General features: G+C 40.6%; 1 protein-coding gene across 1 annotated transcript in view; it reads right to left on the reverse strand.

Annotated features, from left to right (window-relative positions):
* LOC121875682 (proteasome subunit beta type-3-like) overlaps positions 1–26,422 on the reverse strand; it is a gene marked incomplete in the record, with an annotated part of 98,405 nt that overhangs the window by 38,638 nt on the left and 33,345 nt on the right. Inside the window, 1 exon segment of the mRNA XM_042380302.1 lies at positions 18,015–18,124. Coding sequence (XP_042236236.1) covers positions 18,015–18,124 — 110 coding nt within the window.

Below are 26,422 nucleotides of genomic sequence, written 5' to 3' on the forward strand. Positions count from 1 at the left end.
CGAACAACAGGCTCAGACGCATCGATGCGGGCCTGCACTGCCTCCTGCATTGGTTCTGGAAGTGCCTCAGGGGAGGAAGCTCGTGCCCAGTCCTCCATTAAAGAGCAAGCAAGGGAGGCGGGGTCAGGGTGGGAGGAGGCCTCCGTCGAGTACCCCGTATAGCATTAATCCGATTCCATACATAAGAGGGTGACGATTGGAACGATAGAGACCCCGTGAAGGATAGCCAGTCCGCCTCACGTATCCGACGGCGCTCCTGAGTTGCAAAGGAGCACCAATTTTTGAAGTCTTCCCAGTCCTCTGGAGACCGAGACCTCCGTATGGCAGAGTGGAGATCACGGGTTACCTGCTGGAGATGTCTCATGGCAGGGATACGATACCAGTAGTTGGTGGCACTTCTGGGGTGACGGGGAGGGCGTGGAGGGGTAGCGCGATTGACAGAGTCATACACGGCATCAACAAAATCAGCGCTGTAAGAGTCAAGGGACTGGGGGACAACATAGGAATCCGCCCAGGTAGAAAGGTATTGGGTAAAGGAAGGAACAGCATCTTGTGTGAGACGAAGGCGAGGGGATCGATAAGGAGTTGATGTCGGGGCAGAGAAGGAGAGCCTGAGATGGGTAGTAACGGCAAGATGGTCACTATACAGAGCAGGCTCGGTGCAGACGGTAGGATGAAAGGAAGTATGACCATTCAATAGTAAGCCAACATCAAGGAAACTATGGGGGAGGCGAGTAGGATCGTCAGGACAAAGAAAGCGAACATCATCATCCCCATTAAGAAACTGTGAGAGATGTGATCCGTTAAGGGTACATGGCGTGGGATGATCCGGAGTAAGAGTGGGATGGCGGGCATTAAAGTCGCCAAGAACAATAGTGGGAATCCCATCATGGAGGTCGTGAAGAACCTGGGGGTCCAGAGAATCACTTTTGAAATGAACATTGACTACACGAAGGGTCCGGTCACCAAGAGTAAGGGAGACAGAAAGTAATTCAGACGGGGGTCCATGTGAGTCAGGTGAAGGGAGACGAACAGATGGAATAGTGTTACGCACAAGGGTGAGGAGGCCACGAGCCTGCCCACGGTACCGAGGCAGGGTGTAAACAGAATAGCCAGAGAGGCGGAGTGGAGTAACATCGTCTGTGATGGTTTCCTGAAGTAGAGCAACATCTACTTGATGGGAGAGCACAAACTGGGCGAGGTCTGTCCGGTGAGGTCTAAGTCCCTGGATGTTCCATTGTAAGAAGAGGAGGGAACGGCCTCCGGTGTGAGATGAGTCGGAGGGGCTAGACAGGGCTCCAGAGGAGGTACCAAATTCTGTTGAGAGAAATGGAGAGGGAGGAGTGGGAGAGCGAGGGATGGATCCTCCATCTCGGGAGATGGAAGGAGGCGGGTCATCAGGGCTTGCAAAGTGCGCCCCTGTTGGGTCAGGGTGTCCAGAATGAGTTGTTGTTGCTTCTGCAATGTCGCAATTGTTTTCACAAACGAGTCGAGTTGGGCTGAGAGAAGGTTGATTTGCTTGGAGTGGCGATCCAGACGGAGAGTGATTGTTTCCATAGAACCAACTTGGTGTACCTGTGCAGGAGCTGGAGGTGGCAGCGAGGATTGCCGAGGGCCCGACTGGGCATGTGGTGGTGGTAGCGACGGAGAGGGACAGTGAGGGTTCAGTTGAGTAAGAGGTGGTGGTGCTGGTGAGAGACAGCGGGGGTCCGGGTGGGCAGGAGATGGTGGTGACTGTGTGGCAGGGCCGGCAACGACCTTGTTCCAAGAACGGTAGGGAGAGGGAGGGAGGGGAGAAAGGATGGGTGGTAGGGGTGATGGAGGGGGTGGTAGAGGAGAGGAGATCAATGGGAAATCCTTGGTGGATGGAAGAGGCGGTGGTGGATAGGATTGAGGTTTGGTTGACAGGGGCTTCGTCAGAGACGAGGGCGGTGGTACAAGGTAAGTTTTCCCTGGGCGAGTGCCAGGACGCTGTGGGCAATTGGCATTCCAGGCGTGGTGACTGCCATGGCAATTGACGCACCGTGGAATAACTGGGATTTTGTTCTGAATTTTCGATTTGCATTCCACTGTGTCGTGAGGACCTGCACAGAAACCGCAGGCGACCATCCTCGTGCACTCCCAGGTGCGGTGTTTCCACGATTGGCAACGACCACAGATTTTCGGGGTTCCGATAAATCGGTCGAGAGGACAGTTGTGAATTGGTCCTACATTCACCTTCGGGGGGAGGGGCCCACCCACCAGCCGATGAGTTCGTTGGATGGACGTTTGGAGACCGGGTTGATGCGGCGTTCCATGTCCAGTAGTTGTGGGAGAAGAGGGCGAAGATCGTCGATAGGGATCTCCCAGGGTACGTGGCGAACCATTACCTTGGTACGACGAGTTTCTGGGGTGATGATGGTGAACTTCAGCATCACCTCCCCCTGGGGAGCAGGAAAGCCCACCTGAGTGAGCAGGCGTACCGTCTCGTCCATTTGTGTGGTGACTATCACGGCTGTGGGACCTCGGCGGAGGCGAAGTGTTGAGTCCTGAAGTGGAGAGCAGTGACGGAAGAACCAGGTCGTCCGTGTGCTCAGAGGCAAGTCCCGAGGGAAGGCGAGACGACGAAGGCGCGATGGGGCAGGGAGACAAAGGGAATCCCCTATGTCCATCGTCGGCGGAGGGTCGGTCATTGAGCCACATGTAGGCTCACTTGGGGACCCCGATGACAGGAGTCCACCCTCTACAGCCCCAGAAAGGGTGCAAGGGGGAGCCGTGGCCCCTGCTGGAGACCCTGACTTCTGAGGTTTCTTCTTCTTCTTTGACGTGTCTTCAAGAAGAAAGTCGTCAGCATCACTGTCACCTACTGCCGCCGTTTCCAACGAACGGGAGCGTTTAACGGCGGGCATAGGGCACGTTGGCAACACTGCAGTCAGGTGGAGTGGTAATGACGTCACTGCTACGTCACACTATCACATTGCGCATGCGCAAACTTGAAAAACTTTGCTCAGAGGGATCGGGTGGTAGGACCAGATGTTTTATCCCAAAAATATGACAAAGTCCAAAAGTAACAAAAAAAATATATGCCACTGTGCTGATAACTGGGTCTTACTATAGTTGTTTGCACAGGCTGGGATTGGTAGACGCGCTGAATTCGTCAGAAATACGAATTTTAAGGAGCAGTCTCATACAGCCTTTGTTGACACTACGCATGCCTGGGCGTTCCTGCAAGATTTATGTTATCCACGTTTTCATTGTGGATCTACATGATATATATATGTATGTATATATATATATATATATATATATATATATATATATATATATATATATATATATATATATATATATATATATATATATATATATATATATATATATATATATATATATATGCAAATAAATCACTGTAGGTGCGCATGATCCAGGTATATGCTGATAACCACAAGAAAAAAGAAAACACGAAGTTCCCAAGATGTGAATTACACGAAAGCGCTTGGGAACTTCGTGTTTTCTTTTTCCTTGTGGTTATCAGCATATATATATATATATATATATATATATATATATATATATATATATATATATATATATATATATATATATATATATATATATATATATATATATATTGTCACGTGCCTGAGCGCTCGGGAACTCGCATAGCGTGAGGCATATGTTCACGCCTACATTTCACACAAGCTATTAACTTGTTAATTGTACTTATTATATTATTATTGTTCTTAGTTACTTAGGTTAATTGTATATTTATGTATGTTATTAATATGCATCATTGTCTTGCTCTGTTAAGTCAAAAGAAGAGTAGTATTAATTAATTATATAAACTATCCAGCAAATGTCCTGGATCACGTGATATGAGACGCTCTCCTCCACGGCGTGCCCCACGCTTCCCCAGTAGGGAAAAACCGTGGCATATGGTAGACGTGTCCATTCGTTCTCTAGCCTTGACCCTTGTCTAGTGCCTTGTCAAGGCTTCTGCAATGCCCTAGGGGTATCAGGTATTAGTGACACGTTTAGTTAGGCCTAGGAAGGGATCCTGGTGGTAAGGAATCTCCTGTTTGGTAGGAAATAACTATTTTGTAGGGATTGTTGTATGTATATATTTTGTATGTCTGTGTAATATAGTTATGTTAAGTAATATTCGTTTGGTCTAACTCCTTACGGTATATTTTCACCCTTCCGGCATCACTCTTATTTTAATATACAATTACTTATACCCTTAAATTCATGTTTGCTAGTCATTACTCCCTTTAGAACATAAATTGAATTAATTAATTATCTTCCCTTTTGTGATTCACTTATTTCAACTGTTCTTACTTATTCAAGTACATTTAGTTGAGTAGGTTTTTGGTGGGGATAATTATTGCCGTGTTCCCTATTTGTTCCTTTATTTGTTAATAACTTGGGGTAGGTTTCACTCCCCAAGTATAAAGGGTAGTGGGATCGCGACAAGTGGGGGCCTGTGTCCGGGAGCTAACCACCATTGTTGTGTCATACTGCGTTAAAAATAATAATACTAATCTGGGTTATTGAAAGAGCTTGGCAGCTGGTGAAGGCTGAGAATATACAGTTACATATTTGGGGAATGGGTTACGAATTACAAATAATATACAAGTAACATAAGTGACACAAATAAGACATATAGTAACTTAGATGGGGATCAGCTCAAACTACAGTTCATTTCAACATAGTGACAGTGTAAGGAGCAGTGTTTACTGGGAGTGAGTACACTGATTTATTACAAGTTATTGATAATTTTTACAATGGTTGGGACTGGGCTGTTCTTATAGCGATCAGTTCGTGCACGTATGGGCTGGATGCGGTTGTGGTGTCGAACAGCAATTCTCGGACAAGGGATCTCAGTGCAGTAGTAGGAGCCGGTGTCGGGGATGGTAGAAGCTTCTACCAAATTTGCAGATGAGGTCGTGGTGATGGATGTGAGTCGAAAGGGTCAGTGTGTTGAGCGCTTCTTGATATGTGGAGTAGGAAGGAGAGAGAATAATCTTGCATGCCCTCTTTTGCACTTTTTCTAGGTGTTTACGTTGTGTGGCATTTAGGGAGGAAGACCAGGTGAGGGAGGCATAGGTGAGCTTGGGAAGTATGAATGTTGTGTAAACACTGAGGAGCTCGTGTGCAGGAACTCCGAGGGACTTGAGTCGGCGTAGGAGGTGGAGACGAAAACTGGAGGATTTGATAACTTCACTGACGTGTGGTTTCCAATTTAGTTTGTTGTCTATGGTGACGCCGAGGAGCTTCAGAGAATCTACAACCTGGAGTGTGGTTCGGACCTAGAGTAATGGAAGGAGGTGGGACAATGTCGGAGGAGAGGTTGATGCATAACCATGGTCTTGGTATGGTTGATGGTGACATGGTTGTTGCGGCCCAGTTTTGGAGACTGTCTATCAAATCCTGAAGGGCGGTATAGTTGGGAGCAGAATTGCTGACGCTTGGATCCCAATGGTGGAGTCGTCGGCTACTTTCCAGCGAGCAGGGGTTTCTCTTAGGGCATCATTGATGAGCATAAGGAAGCAGAGGGTCCCATCTTGGTGCCTTGGGGGGTCGGCCACAGGTGAGTGACTGAAAGGTGGAGACAGCCCCCTCGGAAGCCGTGACGGTTTGGCGGCAAGGCTGGTCACTGAGGAAGTCTGTGTTATGGTATAAGACTTCCGAAGCCCGGAGGTCAATATGTAATCGAGAAAGCTGACAAGACAGTGAGTGGTGGAGGAAGTTTTCATGTTGCCAAATTGTTGAGGGTCTACGACTCTTGCAATATCAGCATAAGCCCAGTCAAACACAAAACTTTCACAGATTAGGCTGGGTATTGGGGTGATTGCAATAGGTCGTAGCTGATTTAAGGATTGTGGGCTGGTTGACTTGGGCACTGGTGATACATAAGAGGTCTTCCAGTCAGCTGGGCATCTGGCTTGACTGAGAGAAGCATTGATGATGGAGCAGAGGGGTTTAGCAAGCTCCGGGAGAACTCCTTGAAGAGTTTCATTGGTAAGTCAATGGGGGTGGTAGAGCGTTTTAATTTTAGTTTGTCCAGGCGTTTTGCTACGTCAAATTCTTCTACTAAGTCAGTGGGAAGGGGGGCTGGTAGGTAAGCAGGGAGAGTGGTTGTGTCAAGCCGTGGGAGCGTCTGGCATATAGTAGCGAAATGGTTATTTGTTTGCTCAGCTGCGTCAACATTAGTGAGATGGCTAAGGAAGGGGAGGGGGTGTGTCTTATTGTTTAGTCCACAGAGTTCTTTAAGCTTACCATACCATTGACTGATGTTGGTCTGCTTCAGGTGTTGTAATTTGGTTGGGTAGTGGGACTTCTTTGCAGTGCGTATTTCGCGGATGACTCGGTTGCGAAGGGACCTGTAGTGGATGTGGTCATTGAGATGAAAGGCTCTGTCTCTCTGTTGCATAAGTCTTTTGATCCGAGGTGTGATCCAGGGCAAGTCAGCTGGGTGAGATCTGACGGACTTCTCGGGGAAGAAGTGGTGGTGAGCTTCCGTGGTGGTGTTGGTATAATTTATCCATTTGGTTTCCACGTCATCCACGCTAAGTACTTCAGTCCAGGGATGGTGAACTATCCACTGCCCGAAGAGGCGCACTGCAGAGTCAGTAATCGGCCTGTAGGTCTTGATGTAGGGTCTCTGTACTTGAGTGGGAGTGGCAGCTGGGGACCAGAGCACTGATAAGTGTGTGCTACACCCGATAGGAGGCATTGGTTGAGGTGGTTGGTACTGGTCCGCTAAGTCAGTTAAGATAAGGTCAAGGGTATTTTGACCGTGTGTGGAGAAGGTCACAACTTGTGATAGTGATAGCTGGTCCTGGATATCAGTGGTGTCAATTTCATTATAATCCCCACATAATACTAACTTGGCACATGGGTACCTATCTCTGAGGTGGTCTGAGGTGGTAATGAGATGATTGATAAGAGTGTCTCTGGTGGGTGAGCGAGACGGATGGTATGACACACAGATTATGATGGAAGCAGTGTGGCTCGGGCGGGCTGGTGGCACAACACGTACCCATAATGCTTCCACATCTGCTGGGACTTGAACATCCAGGCGTGACGGGCGTAGGTCATCTTGACAGAAGAGGGCAACGCCCCCTCCGCGTCTATGTGAACGAAGGTGATGAAAGAGTTGATATCCCTCAATATGACACGTTTCAGGCACAATTTGCCAAGCCTCACATATGGCAACGACACTCGCGGCGGCTGACCTGACTGTAGTTGCCAGTTCGTCGAACTTGTTAGCTAGGGAAGTGACGTTGGATAGCAGTAAAGACGGGAGATCATACCATATCCGTGGAACTTCAGTGTAATGGTACGGCCTGTCAGGGGTGGGTTTCTCCGGTTTCCTAGTGGAGGTTACGGTTCTAATGGGCTTATGTGTATGACGGCCTTGTCTACGGCTACGCGCGTGGAATATGTAAAGCGACTTGAGTCGCGCGATAACACTGCCATCAGGATAACCGTTCCCATGCTTGGATGCCTGGTTGCGACAGGAGCAATGCAGGCTGGCCTATTAAACCTACAGTAAATGGTTAATCAATTCACGCTTACAGAGTTCTCCTGCGCGACACCCGTCTACAGTGACCTTGATCGTCACGAGATTAAGTGTGTTAACCTAGGTTTGTAATCCCTGTGGAAATATCACGTGTGGAAACTTGATCGCGACAAAAGCAATCCAGGCTGGTCTATTGCGCCTAAGTGGTTAATCCAAGTCACGCTTACCAGTTCTCCTTGCCGCGACAACCGTCTACAGTGACTGTCATTGAAGCGACACTATGTGTGGTAACCCAAGAGTACCTTTTTGTTGTTATTCACTGTGGAAAGAAGTTCTTGTGCGGAAGCCTGGTTGCAACAAAAGCAATCCAGGCTGGCAGTAAATGTATCACTTGAAGAATTAAGGCTCTGTTAAGTCATACCCATAATAGAGTAATCACATGTGTCCCCAAGTTGAAAATTCCCTCTTTTAGGAGATTAATTTTATTACAGCGTGAGTGTGAGTGACTCATATATCCATGCAAATTGTAAATCATTGTATGGAAGCTTGCCAAACAAATGTAAGTGCAATTATCTGCCAGTATCTGTGATCCTATCTTATTATTACTAAAGGTAATGACTGATTGGTATGACAAAGTAAAACCAACAACTTAGATGGATGTTGGAAATTAATAGAACTCATTAAATCATCATATATCAAGTATAAATCATGGAATGTCGGGTGGTGGAGTGAATTTCTACGTAGATACACCATAATCTCCTATAAGTAACCAGTGTGAAGGTATCGAACCCTACAGAAAGAAATATAAGAAACACAATATATTAGAATCTCTAAATAATATAATCCACACTTAGTCCATTACGATATAAAAACCATGACAAATACCCTAACCTAACATATGACCTGTATTTTCTTATGCGTGAGAAAAATTTTTAGTGACAGAAATCCAATAGAGATAATGTGTCTTATTGTTTAAAGTCCTTAATTCCATAGTTAGAATCTTAAGGTTCCCCCAGATGACCAAAATCAAAATAATACCAAAATTTGTAGTATGGGCAGCTAATTTGAATTAGTTAATGTGCTTAGTAATATTTATATATTCTATATAGTATTACTGTGTTGCACAGTAGAGCACAATTAATTATTGAATAATATTCATTTACAGAGCTGATCAGTCGAGAAGGTTGGACAACTACTTCAAGGCAGATGGAAGAAATTTACCCAAAGTACAGTAGAAGTCCAAAAATCCGGACTGCTTGGGGATTGGGTCGGTCCAGATTTTCGGATTTTCTGGATTCTCAGGCAGTACTTTTAAAATTAAAATTTAAGGAGGAATAAAGAAGAGATGAACAGGTACATTTTGATAGTTTATTCATTAGCAAATAAAGCATGCTTCATTTATCAGAACGAGCAGTTTTAAAGAAATATTAAATCAACACTAGACAAAAATGTAAACAAACTGTCTAATACCATGACGAGTCTTGAAATTCCTAAGCCATCCATCACTAAATGTGCACTCTGATTCAATGTTCATTTGCTCCTTGAAGGACTTTGCTTTGGCAATAAGTATCGGCCCAGAAATTGCCATACCTTCTGATCGTTTTAACAAAAACCATTCGTGCAACACTTTAACAAGATTTTCTAATTTGGGCCAATGTAAACTTTTTCTTTCAGCAATTTTAATGTAAGGCTCAGAAGAAGCTGTGAATTCTAGAATTTTATTCTTTGCCTTTTTTATATCATAAATTGTAGACCTTCCAATGTTGTATGTTTCCATGAGAACAGCATTGCTCACATTATATTCTAGTTTCTTAATTATTTCAAGTTTGTCACTCAATTTCAATGTGTTCTTCTTTCTCTTCACACAACGAAGTTTATCTACTTTAGGGGCCATTATTATGGGCTTGTACTCTGTACATGGAAAGAGTAGGACTCAAAATTACATACGTTGTCACAGTTTGATTGCTTGTTATAAAGTGTCGATCGTGTGGTCGTTTGTTGTCGCTGTGCAGCTGAGGCATTCACGCATGCACACATACACACAAAAGATTTATAGTGCCTCAAATTTTACATTTCAGTTCAAGATAATTACAAAACTAACAAAATTAGCTACCTATAATTTACAATTACTTTTATTATTAGAATTATGTAAATTAATTTTTTAAAGCAACTCCATTCATTCACATAACCCACAAAAGCCCCCGCTAAATTTAAAAAGTTTGAGTTTTCGAAAAGTCCGGATTCTCGGGTGGTCCGGACTCCTGGCATCCGGATTTTTGGACTTTTACTGTAGATATCTTTATGATTGTAGAGTACAGGTATTATCAACAACTCCGCCATCCAGCTATGAAGCACGTTAAATTACATCTGTCATCTGATCATTTCAAGCCCATTCCCTGGCCATGGTCGTCCCTAGTCCTTCCACAACATTAAATATAGACATCAGTGACGAATACTTATATTTTCCAGACATGAAATAGAGAACAGTGATGAAAATTTCCATGTTGAAGTTATCGGTCTTTTGCATCATTTTGGCACCCAGCAAGTAAATACACACGACAATACTTGAGCAGTAATTTATTTTAACCTAAAAGTAAGGAATGCCTGTTTATATCAACATTGTATACAGTGATCCCTCGGTTAACGAGTTACCTCCCATAAGATTATTGAACATAATTGAACATAATTTAAGGTAAAGTCACTAGATTTATGCGCGCCATCCAGCCTTTTAACACACCAAACAAGCGTTAGTCTCTCTCTGTTTTCAGTGGAGGTAACATCTTGCTTGAGACTCTCTTCAATTAAATGCTTTTTTGTTTCCAAGCAAATTATTGGTCATTTTGAAATTTATTTTACATATTGACAATATATAGCGCAGTGCAGTGTTATTTTAAAGAAAATATTCTTTATTTACAGCTAGTTTAACTTTAAAAATCACGTGTTGACATTGTTTGAATCCAGCATGGGGCCTAAGAGATCAAGAAAAGCGATTTCAATCCAAACCAAGCAGGAAATTATAAAAAAAAACATGAACAAGGCATTAGAACAAATGCACTATGCAAAGAATATGGCATGTCGACATCAACTGTGTCGACAATTCTTGCACAGAAAGACAAATTTAAAGAAGTGAAAGTGAGAGACAAATCTACCAGTGTTTAAAAGTAGATCCCTAATTGCAGAAACTGAGAGGTTACTTCTCATCTGGATTAGGGAAAAACAGATGAAAGGTGATTCAGTTTCTACTGAATTCATTTGTGAAAGAGCCAGGGAGATTTATGAACATTTAAACACAAATCAACCTGGTTCTTCGGGCACAGAATTTGAAAATTTTTGGGCCAGCAAAGGCTGGTTCAAAAAATTTAAGAAAAGAAGTGACATTTTCAGTGTTGTTAGGCATGGTAAAGCTGCTAGTGCTGATAAGGAAGGGGCAGCAAAGTTTTTAGTGGAATTTAAAGAGCTGATGGAAGAAGAAAATTATCTTCCACAGCAAGTGTTCAATGTGGACGAAACTGGGCTGTTCTGGAAAAAGATGCCCAAAAGAACATTCATCACCAGAGATGAAGCCTCTTTACCTGGGCATAAACCCATGAAAGACCGTCTCACTAAATTGCTTGGTGCCAATGCTTCAGGGGATTTCCCACTGAAGCCTATGCTTGTCTACCACTCTGAAAACCCCAGGGTGTTCAAGCAACAGAAAGTGGTAAGAACAAAGCTTGGAAGTCCAACCGTAAGGCATGGGTGACAAGACAGCTCTTTAATGAATGGGCCGTTAATGTGTTTTGCTCTTCTGTCAAGAGCTACCTAACCACCAATAAACTCTCTTTAAAGGCTCTTCTCCTCATGGATAATGCTCCTGGTCATGACCCTGATCACTGATCAGCAACTTCAAGAAGTTGTACATGAAGAAAATGTTTAGGAAGTGTCATCAGGCAACTTCCAATGATCCTGAACTAACACTGAAACAGTTCTGGAAGACACAATTCAACATCCTGAAGGCTGTAAAATTGATTGTGTCATCATGGCAAGAAGTCACCACCAGATCCCTCAATTCTTCATGGAAAGCACTGTGGCCATCAGTAGTCCATGATTTTGAGGGATTTGAGGATGAAACAGAGTGCACCAGGAGATTGTGTCCATTGGTCAGTCATTGGGCCTTGAAGTGGAAGAGGATGATGTCGAAGAGCTTGTGATGTCTCATAAGGAGGAACTTACACCTGATGACTTGAAGCAACTGGATGAGATGTTAGAGGCTGACAGTGGTGAGAAGGAAATTGAAAGTGATGACCATATGTCAACTAAAGAGTTGAAAGATGTGATTTACCACTGGGAGAAGTTCAGGGAACTGGCTTCAAAGCACCCAGATGTGGAAAAAAATGAACTAACTTTGTGTCATGTTGAGGACTCAATGGTCTCCTCCTTTAAACATAAGTTAATGGTGAGGAGGAGAGATGCCCCACAGACCACAATTGACACTTTCTTCAGTAAAAGGCAGAGGGAACAAGATGCTATCCCTCAGCCTTCCACTTCAAGGAGAGAGGATGTTCATGGTGGAGAAAATGTCAGTCCAGAGGTTCCTGACATTTTCATGGAAGGTGACTCACCTTCCAAGAAGCAGTAAAATGCTTCTCCTCCACCTCCTCTTCCTTCTCTTCTCTTCTCCTCCTCCACCTCCCACTTCAAATTCACATCAGCATCATCATCCAGCAGCCTTCTACATACACACCTCAAGGTAAGTGTCAATTTCTAACATTTTTGTTGAATTTAGGCAATTTTCGGTGAGCTGGAACCAATTACCCAAAAACCCATTGAAACAATGGTTTCAGTTAACGAGATTTTCGGTTAATGAGCAACCTGCTGGAACGGATTGTGCTCGTTAACCGAGGGACCATTGTATGGCCACAAGTCCTGTATTTCTGCTGATAACAACACATTCACCACAGCTGGCTACCTCCAGGCTCCAGCTCGGCGGCTCGAGCCAACCTGTGACGTCACAACCAATCACAGAGCATTTCGCAGTCACGTGACTTTTTAGCAACTATAATCCTTATTTTTTTTACACGTTTTAGCCTAATTTATTTAAAAATAGCATTACCATAGTGAATTAAGGCATTTTCTTTTCCCACTGACCCGCCATCTTACGAAAAACTTCCAACCGACAACTCGTCCATTCTGGATGAGATTTAATTGTAGGTGTAAAACACAATTAAATGTATAAGATGAGGAAGAGGAATCATGATGGCTTTGATCAGTAACCTATTATATGGATACTTTACAAACATATCATTTATACTTGTACAGTACAGTTGTACCCCACTTAACGCGGTCAATTGAACCCAGAGGGTCCCGCGTTAAGTGAAATCCGTGTTAAGTGAACAACAGAACATATGGGATTAATTCCAATAGAAACCGGCCCGACCCCCAAACTCCACTTTTTGAAGGCACATACCTATGTTGTAGTAAAAATAACATCTTAATTTTATGATGGTACATGCACACAATTAATACTTAAGAGAAATAGAGAAATACAGTCGCCAAGTTAATGTCCATTCAAATAATGGACTCAACTCCCTCCCCCTCTCACACTACACAGCCGGCTAACAGATGGTCGGTCGGTCCCTCCCTCCCCCCCCACCCCCCACCAACCGTCCCAAGGAGATGTGTGGGATAACCTCAAACTAAAGTTAGGAAAATATAATTGACATTGCTGGATTCCTTGTAAGACCAGGAATATTTTGAATATAAATGTCATATATTTTGCACAAAAGATAACATAGTTACCTAGAGAAAAATTTTTATCTAAAAATTGTAAGTTTAAAGCAAAATATATGATGTTTATATTCAAAATGATCACCAAATTATAAGAATTCCAGCAATGTAAATTATATTCTGACCGGGTAATTTGTATGAATTTTATGAGCTAAAACAAATATCTTCAGTTAATAAAAAAAAAATAATCTTCACGACACTATCTGTCAATCAAAGTACCCCACCTTGCCTCCCCCCCTCTTCCAACCGCGCGGTCAGTCCCAACCCTCCCCCCCACCCCCCACCAATCCTCCCTTCCAGAGTTTTTAACATTTAGTATTAAATAATACCTCAGATTAAAGTTAGGATAATATAATTGACATTGCTGGATTCCTTGTAAGACCAGGAATATTTTGAATATAAATGTCATATATTTTGCACAAAAGATACCATAGTTACCTAGAGAAAAATTTTTATCTAAAAATTGTAAGTTTAAAGCAAAATCTATGATGTTTATATTCAAAATGATCACCAAATTATAAGAATTCCAGCAATGTAAATTATATTCTGACCGGGTAATTTGTATGAATTTTATGAGCTAAAACAAATATCTTCAGTTAATAAAAAAAAATAATAATTCTTCACAGGGTAACAGATGGTCGGTTGGTCCCTCCCTCCCCCCCACCCCCCACCAACCGTCCCAAGGAGATGTGTGGGATAACCACTAAATTTTAATAAATAATACCTCAAACTAAAGTTAGGATAATATAATTGACATTGCTGGATTCCTTGTAAGACCAGGATTATTTTGAATATAAATGTCATATATTTTGCACAAAAGATACCATAGTTACCTAGAGAAAAATTTTTATCTAAAAATTGTAAGTTTAAAGCAAAATATATGATGTTTATATTCAAAATGATCACCAAATTATAAGAATTCCAGCAATGTAAATTATATTCTGGCCTGGTAATTTGTATGAATTTTATGAGCTAAAACAGGCAGTCAGGCAGGGTGGCGGGTGGGGCAAATCTAAAAATAGCGTCTCGGACACTCACCGCGTATATGTGGAAAAAATCCGCGTTAAGTGAAAGTTCAGCTTTGGCAAGGCACCGCGTATATGCGAAAACGCGTTAAGTGAAACCGCGTTAGGCGGGGTAAAACTGTATATACATTTATTTTTTACAATAAAATCTCTCTATAATCCATCTATTTTTACTCATCCATTATACTATACAGGTACACCACCGATTATCCGGGAACTGATGGTCCGACGCCTCCTTTAGTCTGGACAAAATTATGAAAGGGCACTTAACTTTCCTCCCTCCCTCCCAGCCAGGGTGAAGCTAGTTTTAGGCTTAAAGTTTTTATCTTATAAAATGTCGCTGACTAGACTTAGCAAAATATAAATTGCATTGCTGGAATCCTTGTAAGATAGTGATTAATTTGATTTTAAACATCACATAGTTTGCACAAGAGATAGAAATTTTAGCCAGGTGTAGTACACTTGAGTACAAGTTTTTTAACTCAAATTTTCGGGTTTTCTTTATTATTATTACTTTTTTTTTACGGGAATTAGCCCACCTGGGCACAGGTCAAACGACCCACAACGGGGCCTGAGGGGAGAAAAAATAAGAATAGAAAGAAATTGTATATACAGCTCCTCCCCGACTTACGACCTGCCTCAGTCGTACCAAAATTTTGTCAAATTACATATTTTCGAGTCCTAACGTCAGTACATAGACAAAATTTTCATTTGAAATTCACTTTAAAATGGCTGGCAAGCTTAAAAGTGAGAATTTTGTGGTGCTGAGAAGAAAAAGAGACACCCATTTTAGATTTTCTATGTATTATTTAAGGATTTTCGACTTACGACCATTTCGACTTACGACCTGGATTTGGGTCCCTAACCCCATCGTAAGTCGGGGAGGAGCTGTAGAGTAGAAAAAGGTTATACTGTGTTAATCTACACCATGAAGATGTGGGAAAACCAGCTTTGTAAAGTGAGACAGATTATAAGTATGGAAACACAGAAGAAGGCAGAGCATTCCACAGTTTGGCTGTGTGAGGAAAGAAGGAGGTACTATAATGGGTTATTCTCGTGTAACCGACAGAGAAACGGTGGGCACCGCGGGCAAGACGTGTGTTACGAGCCCACGGCCTTGCCGGCGGTACACAGGATGCCAAATCCACCGAACATTACCCGTTAAAGTACCTGTAAAAGAGAGAGAGAGAGTGAAGCAACATTGCGGTGAAGAGAAAGGGAAGAGAGATTGTCAACTAAAGGAGGAGAGTTAATAAGACGAAATGCCTTTTGATTCCACCCTATCCAGCAGTTGGACAGAAGAAGAGCCACCCCAGATATGAGAGCAGTACTCCAAGCTAGGACGAATGAATCCCTTATACACTTGGAGCAACTGCTCAGGAGTGAAGTAGCTACGGCATCTGTACAGCACTCCCAACTTTCGGGAGGCAGCTTTAGCTATATTAAGGATGTGTGATTTCCAGGACATATTGGAGGAATGGTGAGGCCCAACATATTTATTTCAGAATTTGGCAGAATGATAGCATCCTGAAATGTAATTGGTGGGAGATCATCAAATTTACAAAGTGTAATTGGTAAATATGTAACTTTCTTCATTTATTTTTACTCATTTACATGCACCTGTAATAAGTTAATTACTAAAAATGTTATGTTTAGTGCAAACTATGTGATGTTTATACTCAAATTAATCACTATCTTACAAGAATTACAGCAATGCAAATTATATACTGCCAAGTCAAATCTGTGACATTTTATAAGCAAAAAACTAAAACTCCTTCTGTTATGATAACTTTTGTTATCTCCCCTCCCTGACAGCTGTCAACACCTCAAACCCTCCCCCCCCCCCTCACCCTTCCTCACAGCCAGGGTGAAGGCAGTTTAGGCTTAAAGTTTTTATCTTATAAAATGTAGCTGACTAGACTTAGCAGAATATAAATTGCATTGCTGGAATCCTTGTAATATGGTGATTAATTTGAGTATAAACATCACTTAGTTTGCACAAGAGATAAAATTTTTAGTCTAGTGTAGTACAGTATAAATCTGAGTACAAAGTATGCACAGTAATGTTGCTCAAAATTATGGCCTTTTCACATTTAATTTCCATTTAATATTTGTTTAATTTAAGTTTCTAGCAGTCCATGGTGCTTTAGAGACACAAAAGGTGTATAATTAGTGGGTCAGAGGTGTATTGTTGAATTATTATTAGCTAACCTTGGTTGGTCCGGCAAAACGGATAATCCGGCAAGGCTTTGGAACTAAGGGTGCCGAAAAATCGGTGGTGTACCTGTATACAAGAGTTTGATCTTGAACGCCCATATTATAATAAACCAACATTTTAATTTGTTGCTATTGTGAAGCAACACATGAATCAGAAGGCAGCGATCAAAACAGAAGGTTGAGAAAAATTTCCAGGAATTTGCTGTGTGTAAAATGAGACACAGGTACTCACTTTACATACTCCCCCCTTTGTCTACATAAAGTTCTGAGCTACCAGAGCAAATTCTTTGCACTCAAATAGGTGCCACATGAAGTAAGGATACCACAAGTTCTCTAAGAAATGAGTAGATACACAATACAACATGCATAAACAATTTCAAATTTATTAAAACAAAAATTAATAAATACAAATACAAAATATAAAATAAACATTTAAACAACACCAATAACTGCATGGGGGAAAAAAATCCTAATTTTACAGCATCAAACCCTTTAGACATGATTTTTCTCTGGGAGTTTGATAAGTAAAGTGAGGGGTTGTTACTGTGAAACTACTGTAGTTTATTATACTCTACGGTACAGTACTGTATGATAAAAATAATTGTGCAGTAGAAAGAATGAAATGGTTGACACCATAACTTGTAACTCTGCCAGCTCAAGGCTAACAGCCATTCACTATACAGTATTACCCCGCTTCACGTGTTTTTTTTTACGCGTTTCCACATTTACGCGGTACCCTGCCAGACTCGGAATGCTCACTTTACGTGGTGCATGTACTCTTTTACGCGGAGAGCGGCACGGACAGGGTGCGCACAAGCTCGCCCAGTCATCAAAAAACATTACCGAGTTCTTCACCCGCCACCCACCACAACCGGCCCAAGTCAGTGATAGTGAGGATATGGACTTATATGGACTTTGAGGGGTTTGACAAAGAGGCCCTGCAAGCCTCTGTGGTGAATAGTGATACAATTGATACAAGTGATACAGGTGAGGGCCAATAATCTGCCCTCTGCCTCGGAATCAACCCCCCATCCCCGTGTGTCCAGCCATCTTTCCTACTAATGTAAGTGTTAAAAAACCTAATATTATTGATATTTCTCTTAATTATTAATTGTGTGTGCATACCACCATAAAATTAAGAAGTAATTTTTACTACAACGTAGGTATTGTGTCTGAAAAAGTGGAGTTTGGGGGGTCGGCCCAGTCTCTATTTCAATTAATCCCATATGTTCTGTTGTTCACTTTACGCGTTTCCCGCTTTACGCGGGCCTCCGTGGGTTCAATTGACGGTGTAAAGCGAGGTTTCACTGTAATCTCACACTGTGAGTGAGTGGTCCTGTGGGATGAATCATCTCTGGGTTACTACCAGTCACCAAAGTCCAAGCGTTTATTGGGGAACCCTGAAGCACTAAGGTGTGCACATTCATGGGCCACTCTGAACTGGCACCAAGTTATAAAATAAACATTTCAAGAGACAAGTGTAATAAATCTAATTTACTCACCTCATTTCATACATCTTGATTCGAAATTGAAGCCTTTGGTAAACGGTTTGGGTGTCAGTAGCCAACCCAGGCAGACCAATATAAAGGTGGGGTCCCAGCTCAAACACTCGCTGCAGATTAAAATATTATCCACTGATGACTTTTCCCCAAAAAATTTGATTATATTGAAATTTCAGTCTTTCCATAAATTTCAGAAATACATAATACACAGCTCCATGGAAACATACCTTACAAATAAGCACACTTATAAAAGCCTAAAATTAAATCACGGAGGCAAAATTAATTTTGTGTAATGGTGGTAACATGGAAGATGAAATTAGATATAGAAAAACATGTAGAGTTTCATCCCTCAGTAACCTTTCCAGACAGGTGGCCAACATTAAATATTGGGTACTGTCTGAGAACAGCATTACCACCAGAAGGAGTTGTTCAATTTCGTACTTTTTTCCACAGAAGTTCTTTGGGTGATAGTATTCAAAGCAATACAACAATGCACAGAACATAATACTTGTAGAACCTGACCTAACCAATCAAAGAAACCTACCTAACCTTACCTAACTTCCTTTCATGCCTGTACCATATAGATCTTTTGTTTTTTTAAATAAATTTATTTAAGTACAGGTGCTGCTCTACTTCAGAATGTTCAACTTACAAACTTTCAGATACAAACATCATCACTGGGGGAGGAGGGGTTACCTGCCAGAACAGGTGTTTAATGTGGATGAGACAGGATTATTTTGAAGAAAATTCCAGATAGAACAAAGATTACCTAAGAGGAGAAGAGTGAGCCAGGTTTTAAGGTTGTATTGAGGGGTTATAGCTATACTAAATATCCATAATCTTTTCATTTTTTTACAATATGTTTGGTATCTACATGAGTAAAGTTGGACTTACAAATAAGCCTCAGGAACGTAACTCGTTCATAGGTAGAGGAGCACCTGTACACTTTTAGATAAAGTATTCAGGATTATTTGGGTAGAAAATGGTGTGTCTAACTTAATTAGAACTGATTTTATTGACTTCAGTATCAACATTTCTTGCATTCATTTATAAAAGAAAGGAATTCCCATCATTATATCATATTGAAATAATTTGGTTCAGGATATCTTATTGAAAACATCTCATTGAGAATTTATTAAGGATCATTATGGTATCAAATTCATCTCGCTACCACAATTAGCAGATGCTTGAATGAAGGAAGCCAGTGGAGAGAAAACTGACCGGGCGACCCTTCCCCTCACCCCCCAAAAACGTTTGCCTCCCACCGGCCCTAGCCTCCCTCCAACACCATCCACACAGCGACAGACACCCTCCAATACCACACACACACCCTAAAATCCCCCACAAACACCCACCTTCTACAACTTCTTTCCTGTCACTCGGAATCAAGTATGACGATCATCCATCAATAAGAAAATGATATGGGTTATTAGGGATGTCACCTTCATTGGTGAGCTCTGAGGTAACTAAGAGAGACTGATATGGGACCAGCAGTGTCGTCCACAGATGTTGCATGTGTGGAGGGCTACATCTAGTGCAGTAGGGGGTGGAGGCAGCATCTTTATGGTGCTGGCACTTGTCTGCCATGGTATGCAGTCAGCCTAACTAAAAAATTTTACACCTTCTTGTGTGGTGGTCCTCCAAATGTTACGGTGTGGACTAATCGTCTTCCAGGTGAGGTGGTCGATTTGGCACTTTTTTAACAAAAAACTGGTAAATTTGGCAATGGCTAAGCTTACCCGCCACCTACCCTCCTCCTAGTAGAGAGGTCTGGGTGAAAAAATTGCCTTATTATTCGACTTGTCATGTAATTTTTATGTCAAATTAATACTTATTGTATACATTGTATTTTTCTAACGTGTTTAATATTTTATATTAACCATGATAAAACATAAACCATAAGAGGCTGATCATACGACAATATATATATATATATACTGTGTATATATATATATATATATATATATATATATATATATATATATATATATATATATATATATATATATATATATATATATATATATATATATATATATATATATATATATATATATACAGTTGTACCCCACTTAACGCGGTCAATAGAACCCAGAGGGTCCCGTGTTAAGTGAACAACAGAACATATGGGATTAATTCCAATAGAAACCAGCCCGACCCCCAAACTCCACTTTTTGAAGGCACATACCTATGTTGTAGTAAAAATAACATCTTAATTTTATGATGGTACATGCACACAATTAATACTTAAGAGAAATAGAGAAATACAGTCGCCAAGTTAATGTCCATTCAAATAATGGACTCAACTCCCTCCCCCTCTCACACTACACTGCCGGCTCTTCCCTCTCTGAGAAATTTTTGGGGGAAAACCACTAAATTTTAATAAATAATACCTCAAACTAAAGTTAGGATAATACAATTGACATTGCTGGATTCCTTGTAAGACCAGGAATATTTTGAATATAAATGTCATATATTTTGCACAAAAGATAACATAGTTACCTAGAGAAAAATTTTTATCTAAAATTTGTATGTTTAATGCAAAATATATGATGTTTATATTCAAAATGATCACCAAATTATAAGAATTCCAGCAATGTAAATTATATTCTGACCGGGTAATTTGTATGAATTTTATGAGCTAAAACAAATATCTTCAGTTAATAAAAAAAAAAATAATCTTCACGACACTATCTGTCAATCAAAGTACCCCACCTTGCCTCCCCCCCTCTTCCAACCGCGCGGTCAGTCCCAACCCTCCCCCCCACCCCCCACCAATCCTCCCTTCAAGAGTTTTTAACATTTAGTATTAAATAATACCTCAGATTAAAGTTAGGATAATATAATTGACATTGCTGGATTCCTTGTAAGACCAGGAATATTTTGAATATAAATGTCATATATTTTGCACAAAAGATAACATAGTTACTCTGAGAAAAATTTTTATCTAAAATTTGTATGTCTAATGCAAAATATATGATGTTTATATTCAAAATGATCATCAAATTATAAGAATTCCAGCAATGTAAATTATATTCAGACCGGGTAATTTGTATGAATTTTATGAGCTAAAACAAATATCTTCAGTTAATAAAAAAAAAAATATTCTTCACAGGGTAACAGATGGTCGGTCGGTCCCTCCCTCCCCCCCACCCCCCACCAACCGTCCCAAGGAGATGTGTGGGAAACCAGAATACTTAACTTTTTTGTAATAAATAATACCTCAAACTAAAGTTAGGATAATATAATTGACATTGCTGGATTCCTTGTAAGACCAGGAATATTTTGAATATAAATGTCATATATTTTGCACAAAAGATAACATAGTTACTCTGAGAAAAATTTTTATCTAAAATTTGTATGTCTAATGCAAAATATATGATGTTTATATTCAAAATGATCACCAAATTATAAGAATTCCAGCAATGTAAATTATATTCTGGCCGGGTAATTTGTATGAATTTTATGAGCTAAAACAGGCAGTCAGGCAGGGTGGCGGGTGGGGCAAATCTAAAAATAGCGTCTGGAGCCGGACACTCACCGCGTATATGTGGAAAAAATCCGTGTTAAGTGAAAGTTCAGCTCTGGCGAGGCACCGCGTATATGATAGAACGCGTTAAGTGAAACCGCGTTAGGCGGGGTAATACTGTACAGTACATTACTTTTAATTTGATTTCCTTACTTACGAAATAAAAAGTTTACAGTGGTCCCTCGGTTAACAATGGACCTAAGTGCAAACCTGTATTGTACATGTACTAGATGATTACGGTACTAAAATTGTTATGTCTATTGCAAATACAGTATAGATTGTTTATACAGGTACAGGTTGTACCTCTCTAGTCCGGCAACCTCGGGACCTGACCAGTGCCGGACCATGGAAATTCACCCTTTTCCTGGATAAATAGTGACTTGTGTTTATGCCTGGAAGCACTAGCACCACTTTCTCTGCATCATGGTCTCTTTGAAGACATATTGAAGGGTTAAATGTCGTAGAGTAGCTTCTCAAATTTCGCTAGTTTTTAATTCTTAACGTATTTTATTGGAACACACAAAAAAATAAATAAATAAAAATTTTGACGGCGAAAACTTGAATTTCGACGGGTTTGAATGGCCCGCCAACGTGCAGACGACGTGCATAATCGTGTAAACAGCGTCATTTCTCTTATGTACAAAAGATTCATTATTGTTTATTACTGAATGTCTTTTTTATTGAATTAATGTTTATGTGTGCAAAATTAGCAATACAATTCATTAATAATACGTAGAATATTAAAACACACGAGGAAATGACGCAGCATTGTATTCGTTGATTACAAAACCAGTGACTGACTGGTTCTACATATAAAACTGAAGAAAATAAGACCTTGGTTGTAGCTGTAGTAAAATTAATATGGTTGTTTTAAGTAATGTTATTTAATGTTAATAAATGGAACAATAGAAGTAGCTAACGATAATGGTAAAGAAGAAAGAGATCGCATATGTAAGTGCGCATGCGCACACGTGAAAACATATCATCATTACTTTACATAAGAATATGAAAGCAACACTTATTTACTGTTCATATATATTTTAATTAATGTTTCTGAATTTGTTTTTATTGAATTAATGTACGTGTGTGCAAAATTAACAATACAATTTATTAATAATACGTGGAATATTAGAGGAGACGAGACGGCTGCCGGCATTGTTTATGTTAAAGCTTACGAAACCAGTGACTGATTGGTTCTACATATAAAACTGAAGAAAATAAGACCCTGAGTTTAGCTGTAGTAAAATTAATGTAAAAAATGAATATGGTTGCTTGAAGTACCTGTAATGTTATTTAATGTTAATAAATGGAACAATATAAGTAGCTAACCATTAATGGTAAAAAAAAGTGAGACTGCTCGTATGTAAGTGCGCACATGTGAAAATATATCGTCATTACTCTACATAAGAATATGAAAGCAACACTTATTTACTGCTCATATATATTGAAGGGTTAAATGTTGTACTCTGTATAGACAAGCAGAGAGAGAGAGAGAGAGAGCAGCCGAACTGCCGGATGTAAACAAACCTTAATTTCCCGCGGCTTTTTTTTTTTTTAAGGGGATTAGCCCACCCGGGAATAGGTCACTGACCCACATTGGGGCCTGAGGGGCAAAAATTTAATACTCCTGTAATAATAATAATAATTCAGATAAGTAAAAAAAAAGAAAAAAAAACTGCCTATCTACCTATTGGACAAACTAAAATCGTTCCGGACCACGGGAGTTTCCGGACCACAGAATGCCGGACTAGAGAGGTACAACCTGTATTCAAATAAATCACTATCTTCCAAGAATCCCAGCAATGTAAGTTATAGTCACCCAGGTCGTTTGGGTGGCAAGTTATGAGAAGAGCTTAGTCACTCTTAAGTAATGATAAATAAACAGCAGGCCTTCAGCGCCAACTGTCAAATCTTATCTCAAATAAATAAACAAACACCAGACACTCTGTCACCTCACCCCCCCCCCTCCTCTTCCCACGCTCCCCTCCTTGTGTTCCCAGACAAAAGATTGGTGATTTCTTTACGTTTATTTTATATAATATCTCAAGATTAAGGTTAGGATAATATAATTTGCATTGCTGAAATCCTTGCAAGACAGAGATTAATTTAAATATAAGCGTCATATATTTTGCTCAAGATATAAAAAATGTAGTAGATTAGTGTACAATACTGTAGTACATTTTATAAAAAGTTTTTCAACTGTATTTTTGGGTAGATTTACATAAATTTCTTCATTTATTTTCATCCATTTACATGCACACACCATACTAAAAGAAATGTAAAAGAAATAAATGACTTTAGTGCAAAGCTGGAGCTGGAGTGCACATGTACTAATTTGATTACGGTACTAAAATTGTTATGTCTAGTGCGAATTACAGCATGTTTATATTCAAATAAATCAATATCATACAAGAATCCCAGCAATGTTAATTATATTTTCCTAGGTCATTTCACTGGCATTTTAAAATGAGAGAAGCTTAGTAGGACTGTTAAATAAACACACAAGAGACCTTCGGCTCAAACTGTCAAACATATCACCTCAACCCCCCCCCCCACCCCTCACTGGCTGGCTGGCTCCGTCCCTCCCTCCCTCCCCCATCTGCTCAGCCAGGGGTTTATTTAGACTTACAGTTTTTATCTTATATAATATCTCAAGACTAAGGTTAGGAGATTATAATTTGCATTGCTGGAATCCTTGCAAGACAGCCAATAATTTGAATATAAACGTCATATATTTTGCTCAAGAGAAAATTTTTTTTGTACATTAGTGTACAGTACTGTAGTTCATTTTATAAAAAGTTTTTCAACTGTGTTTTTGGGTAGATTTACATAAATTTCTTCATTTATTTTCATCCATTTACATGCACACACCATACTAAAAGAAATGATACAGAAATAAATGACCTTAGTGCAAAGCTGGAGTGCACATGTACTAATTTGATTACGGTATTAAAATTGTTTTGTCTAGTGCAAATTACAGCATGTTTATATTCAAATTAATCAGTATGTTACAAGAATCCCAGCAATGTTAATTATATTCACCCAGGTCATTTCACTGGCTTTTTATAAGAGATAAGTTAGTCACTTAAGAACTGATAGATATACACACATTAGACCTGGGCCTGTGCCAACTGTCAAACGTACTACCTCCCCTCCCCCCACGCCCCCTCGCTCGCTCCCTCTCTCTCCCCCATCTGCCTGGCGTTGCTAGAATCCTTGTAAAACAGTGAATAATTTTAATATAAACGTCATGTATTTTGCACAAGAGATAAAAATTAATCACCTGTATCACATTACAGTAGTGATTCAAGAGTAAAAGTGTATATGTACGTATATAGTACTCCACATACACGTAAGTATAAATACAAAGTTTATGTGATGACCGGACGTCCATTTCGGTTAACGTCACGTTTCCAAGAACGTATCTGGGACGTTAACCGGCGCATGACTGTATATACAAATGTTGGAGAGCGTGTGTTGGAGGTGTGTGTATCGTAGTGGGGCAGCTAAATGCAATTTTTCAAGAGAATCATGCAAATGGTGATACAAGCACCAAATTTGGCATGGTAATTTTCTAATGGTTACTAGTGAAGTCTGCCTGATTGGCCATTTGAAAATCCAAGATGGCAGCCATTTTCAAAATGGCCACCATATTGACCTTCAAAAGTTGATATTTCTTATAGAAATTGATGTAGTTGGTCAATCTGAGTGATCTTGGTGTCGATATGTATGTTTTCAAGCATGCTCAGATGATTTTTTATAGTTTTAAGTCGATTGTAACATTTTATCCACATAAAATAACACTTTTAGTAAAAAAAATATAACAAAAAAGAACTTACTAAAAATAGTACTCACTATTAGCACTGGTTCCTGTGACTTCTCCTGACAGTACATCTTTGTGCATTTACTGCTGTTCACATATGCAGCTGCAAAGTGCTGTGCAGGAAAGTCCAGAGCGAAACCATTTGCATCTCTAGTTGCAGTCTTTCTTCCAGGAACATTTGGTCAGCTCCTGACAGCATGTCGCAATCGGGGGAAGAGTCGTCCAACGTATCTGCCATGCCTCTCCCTTCTGCTTCCATCCCCAGTTGACAGGACTGCTGGTTTCTGGATTGGAGATTGTTGCATTCCGTCTGAGTGGCTCACACTCCTCACCAGCCTGCTCAGGGCTTGTATGTTGGAAGATGGACACACTGGTCCCATGGAAGGACGTTTTGGCAGTAGTCACAGTGGGGTTGTGGTTAATGTTGTCCACTGCTAAAGTCATGAATAACTGCTTCCTCAAGTTTGGTGGACACACCACTCCATCTTCCACGTACTGGCATACAACTGCTTCTCCTAGCTGGGCTGATAATTGTAGAACTCTGTCATATGAAATGCTGACCCAATTTTCATGCAGCATGTAGATGAGCTGCCTCTTTCCTGTCTTAGCAAACACAGACATGCCGACGTAGATAGCAAAAGGTGTCTCATGGTCCTTGGAGTGTCTGTGGATTTGTGTTCCTACCTTGTAGTTGGCAAAGCAGTTGTACTGTAAGAGCTGTGACATAGCAAGGTCAGACTTCGATGCGCCATGCTGGAGTTGGGATTTGATATCTGCACCATGTTCGATCATACATACAAATTGAAGCAGTGATGGTGGAACAGCCTGTTCAATGCATTCTTGGCCAGATGGATCGCGTCACCGTATTTGCTTGCTGTGCCAGGATTGAGCCAACATCCTTCTCAAAGGCCAGTAGGATATCTCTTCCTTGGTGATGAGCTTGCAGCTGAGGGATGTGAAAAAGCAGCTGGTCCTTCAGTCGAGTAGCATGAACATCGGGCGATCCAACACCCAGCTGCTCAAGTCTCTGTCTGTAGAGTGTGACCAGGTCAGCAA

This window comes from Homarus americanus, unplaced genomic scaffold (genome assembly GCF_018991925.1).
Source record: "Homarus americanus isolate GMGI-L3 unplaced genomic scaffold, GMGI_Hamer_2.0 scaffold22250, whole genome shotgun sequence".
In the NCBI taxonomy this organism is placed as follows: domain Eukaryota; kingdom Metazoa; phylum Arthropoda; class Malacostraca; order Decapoda; family Nephropidae; genus Homarus; species Homarus americanus.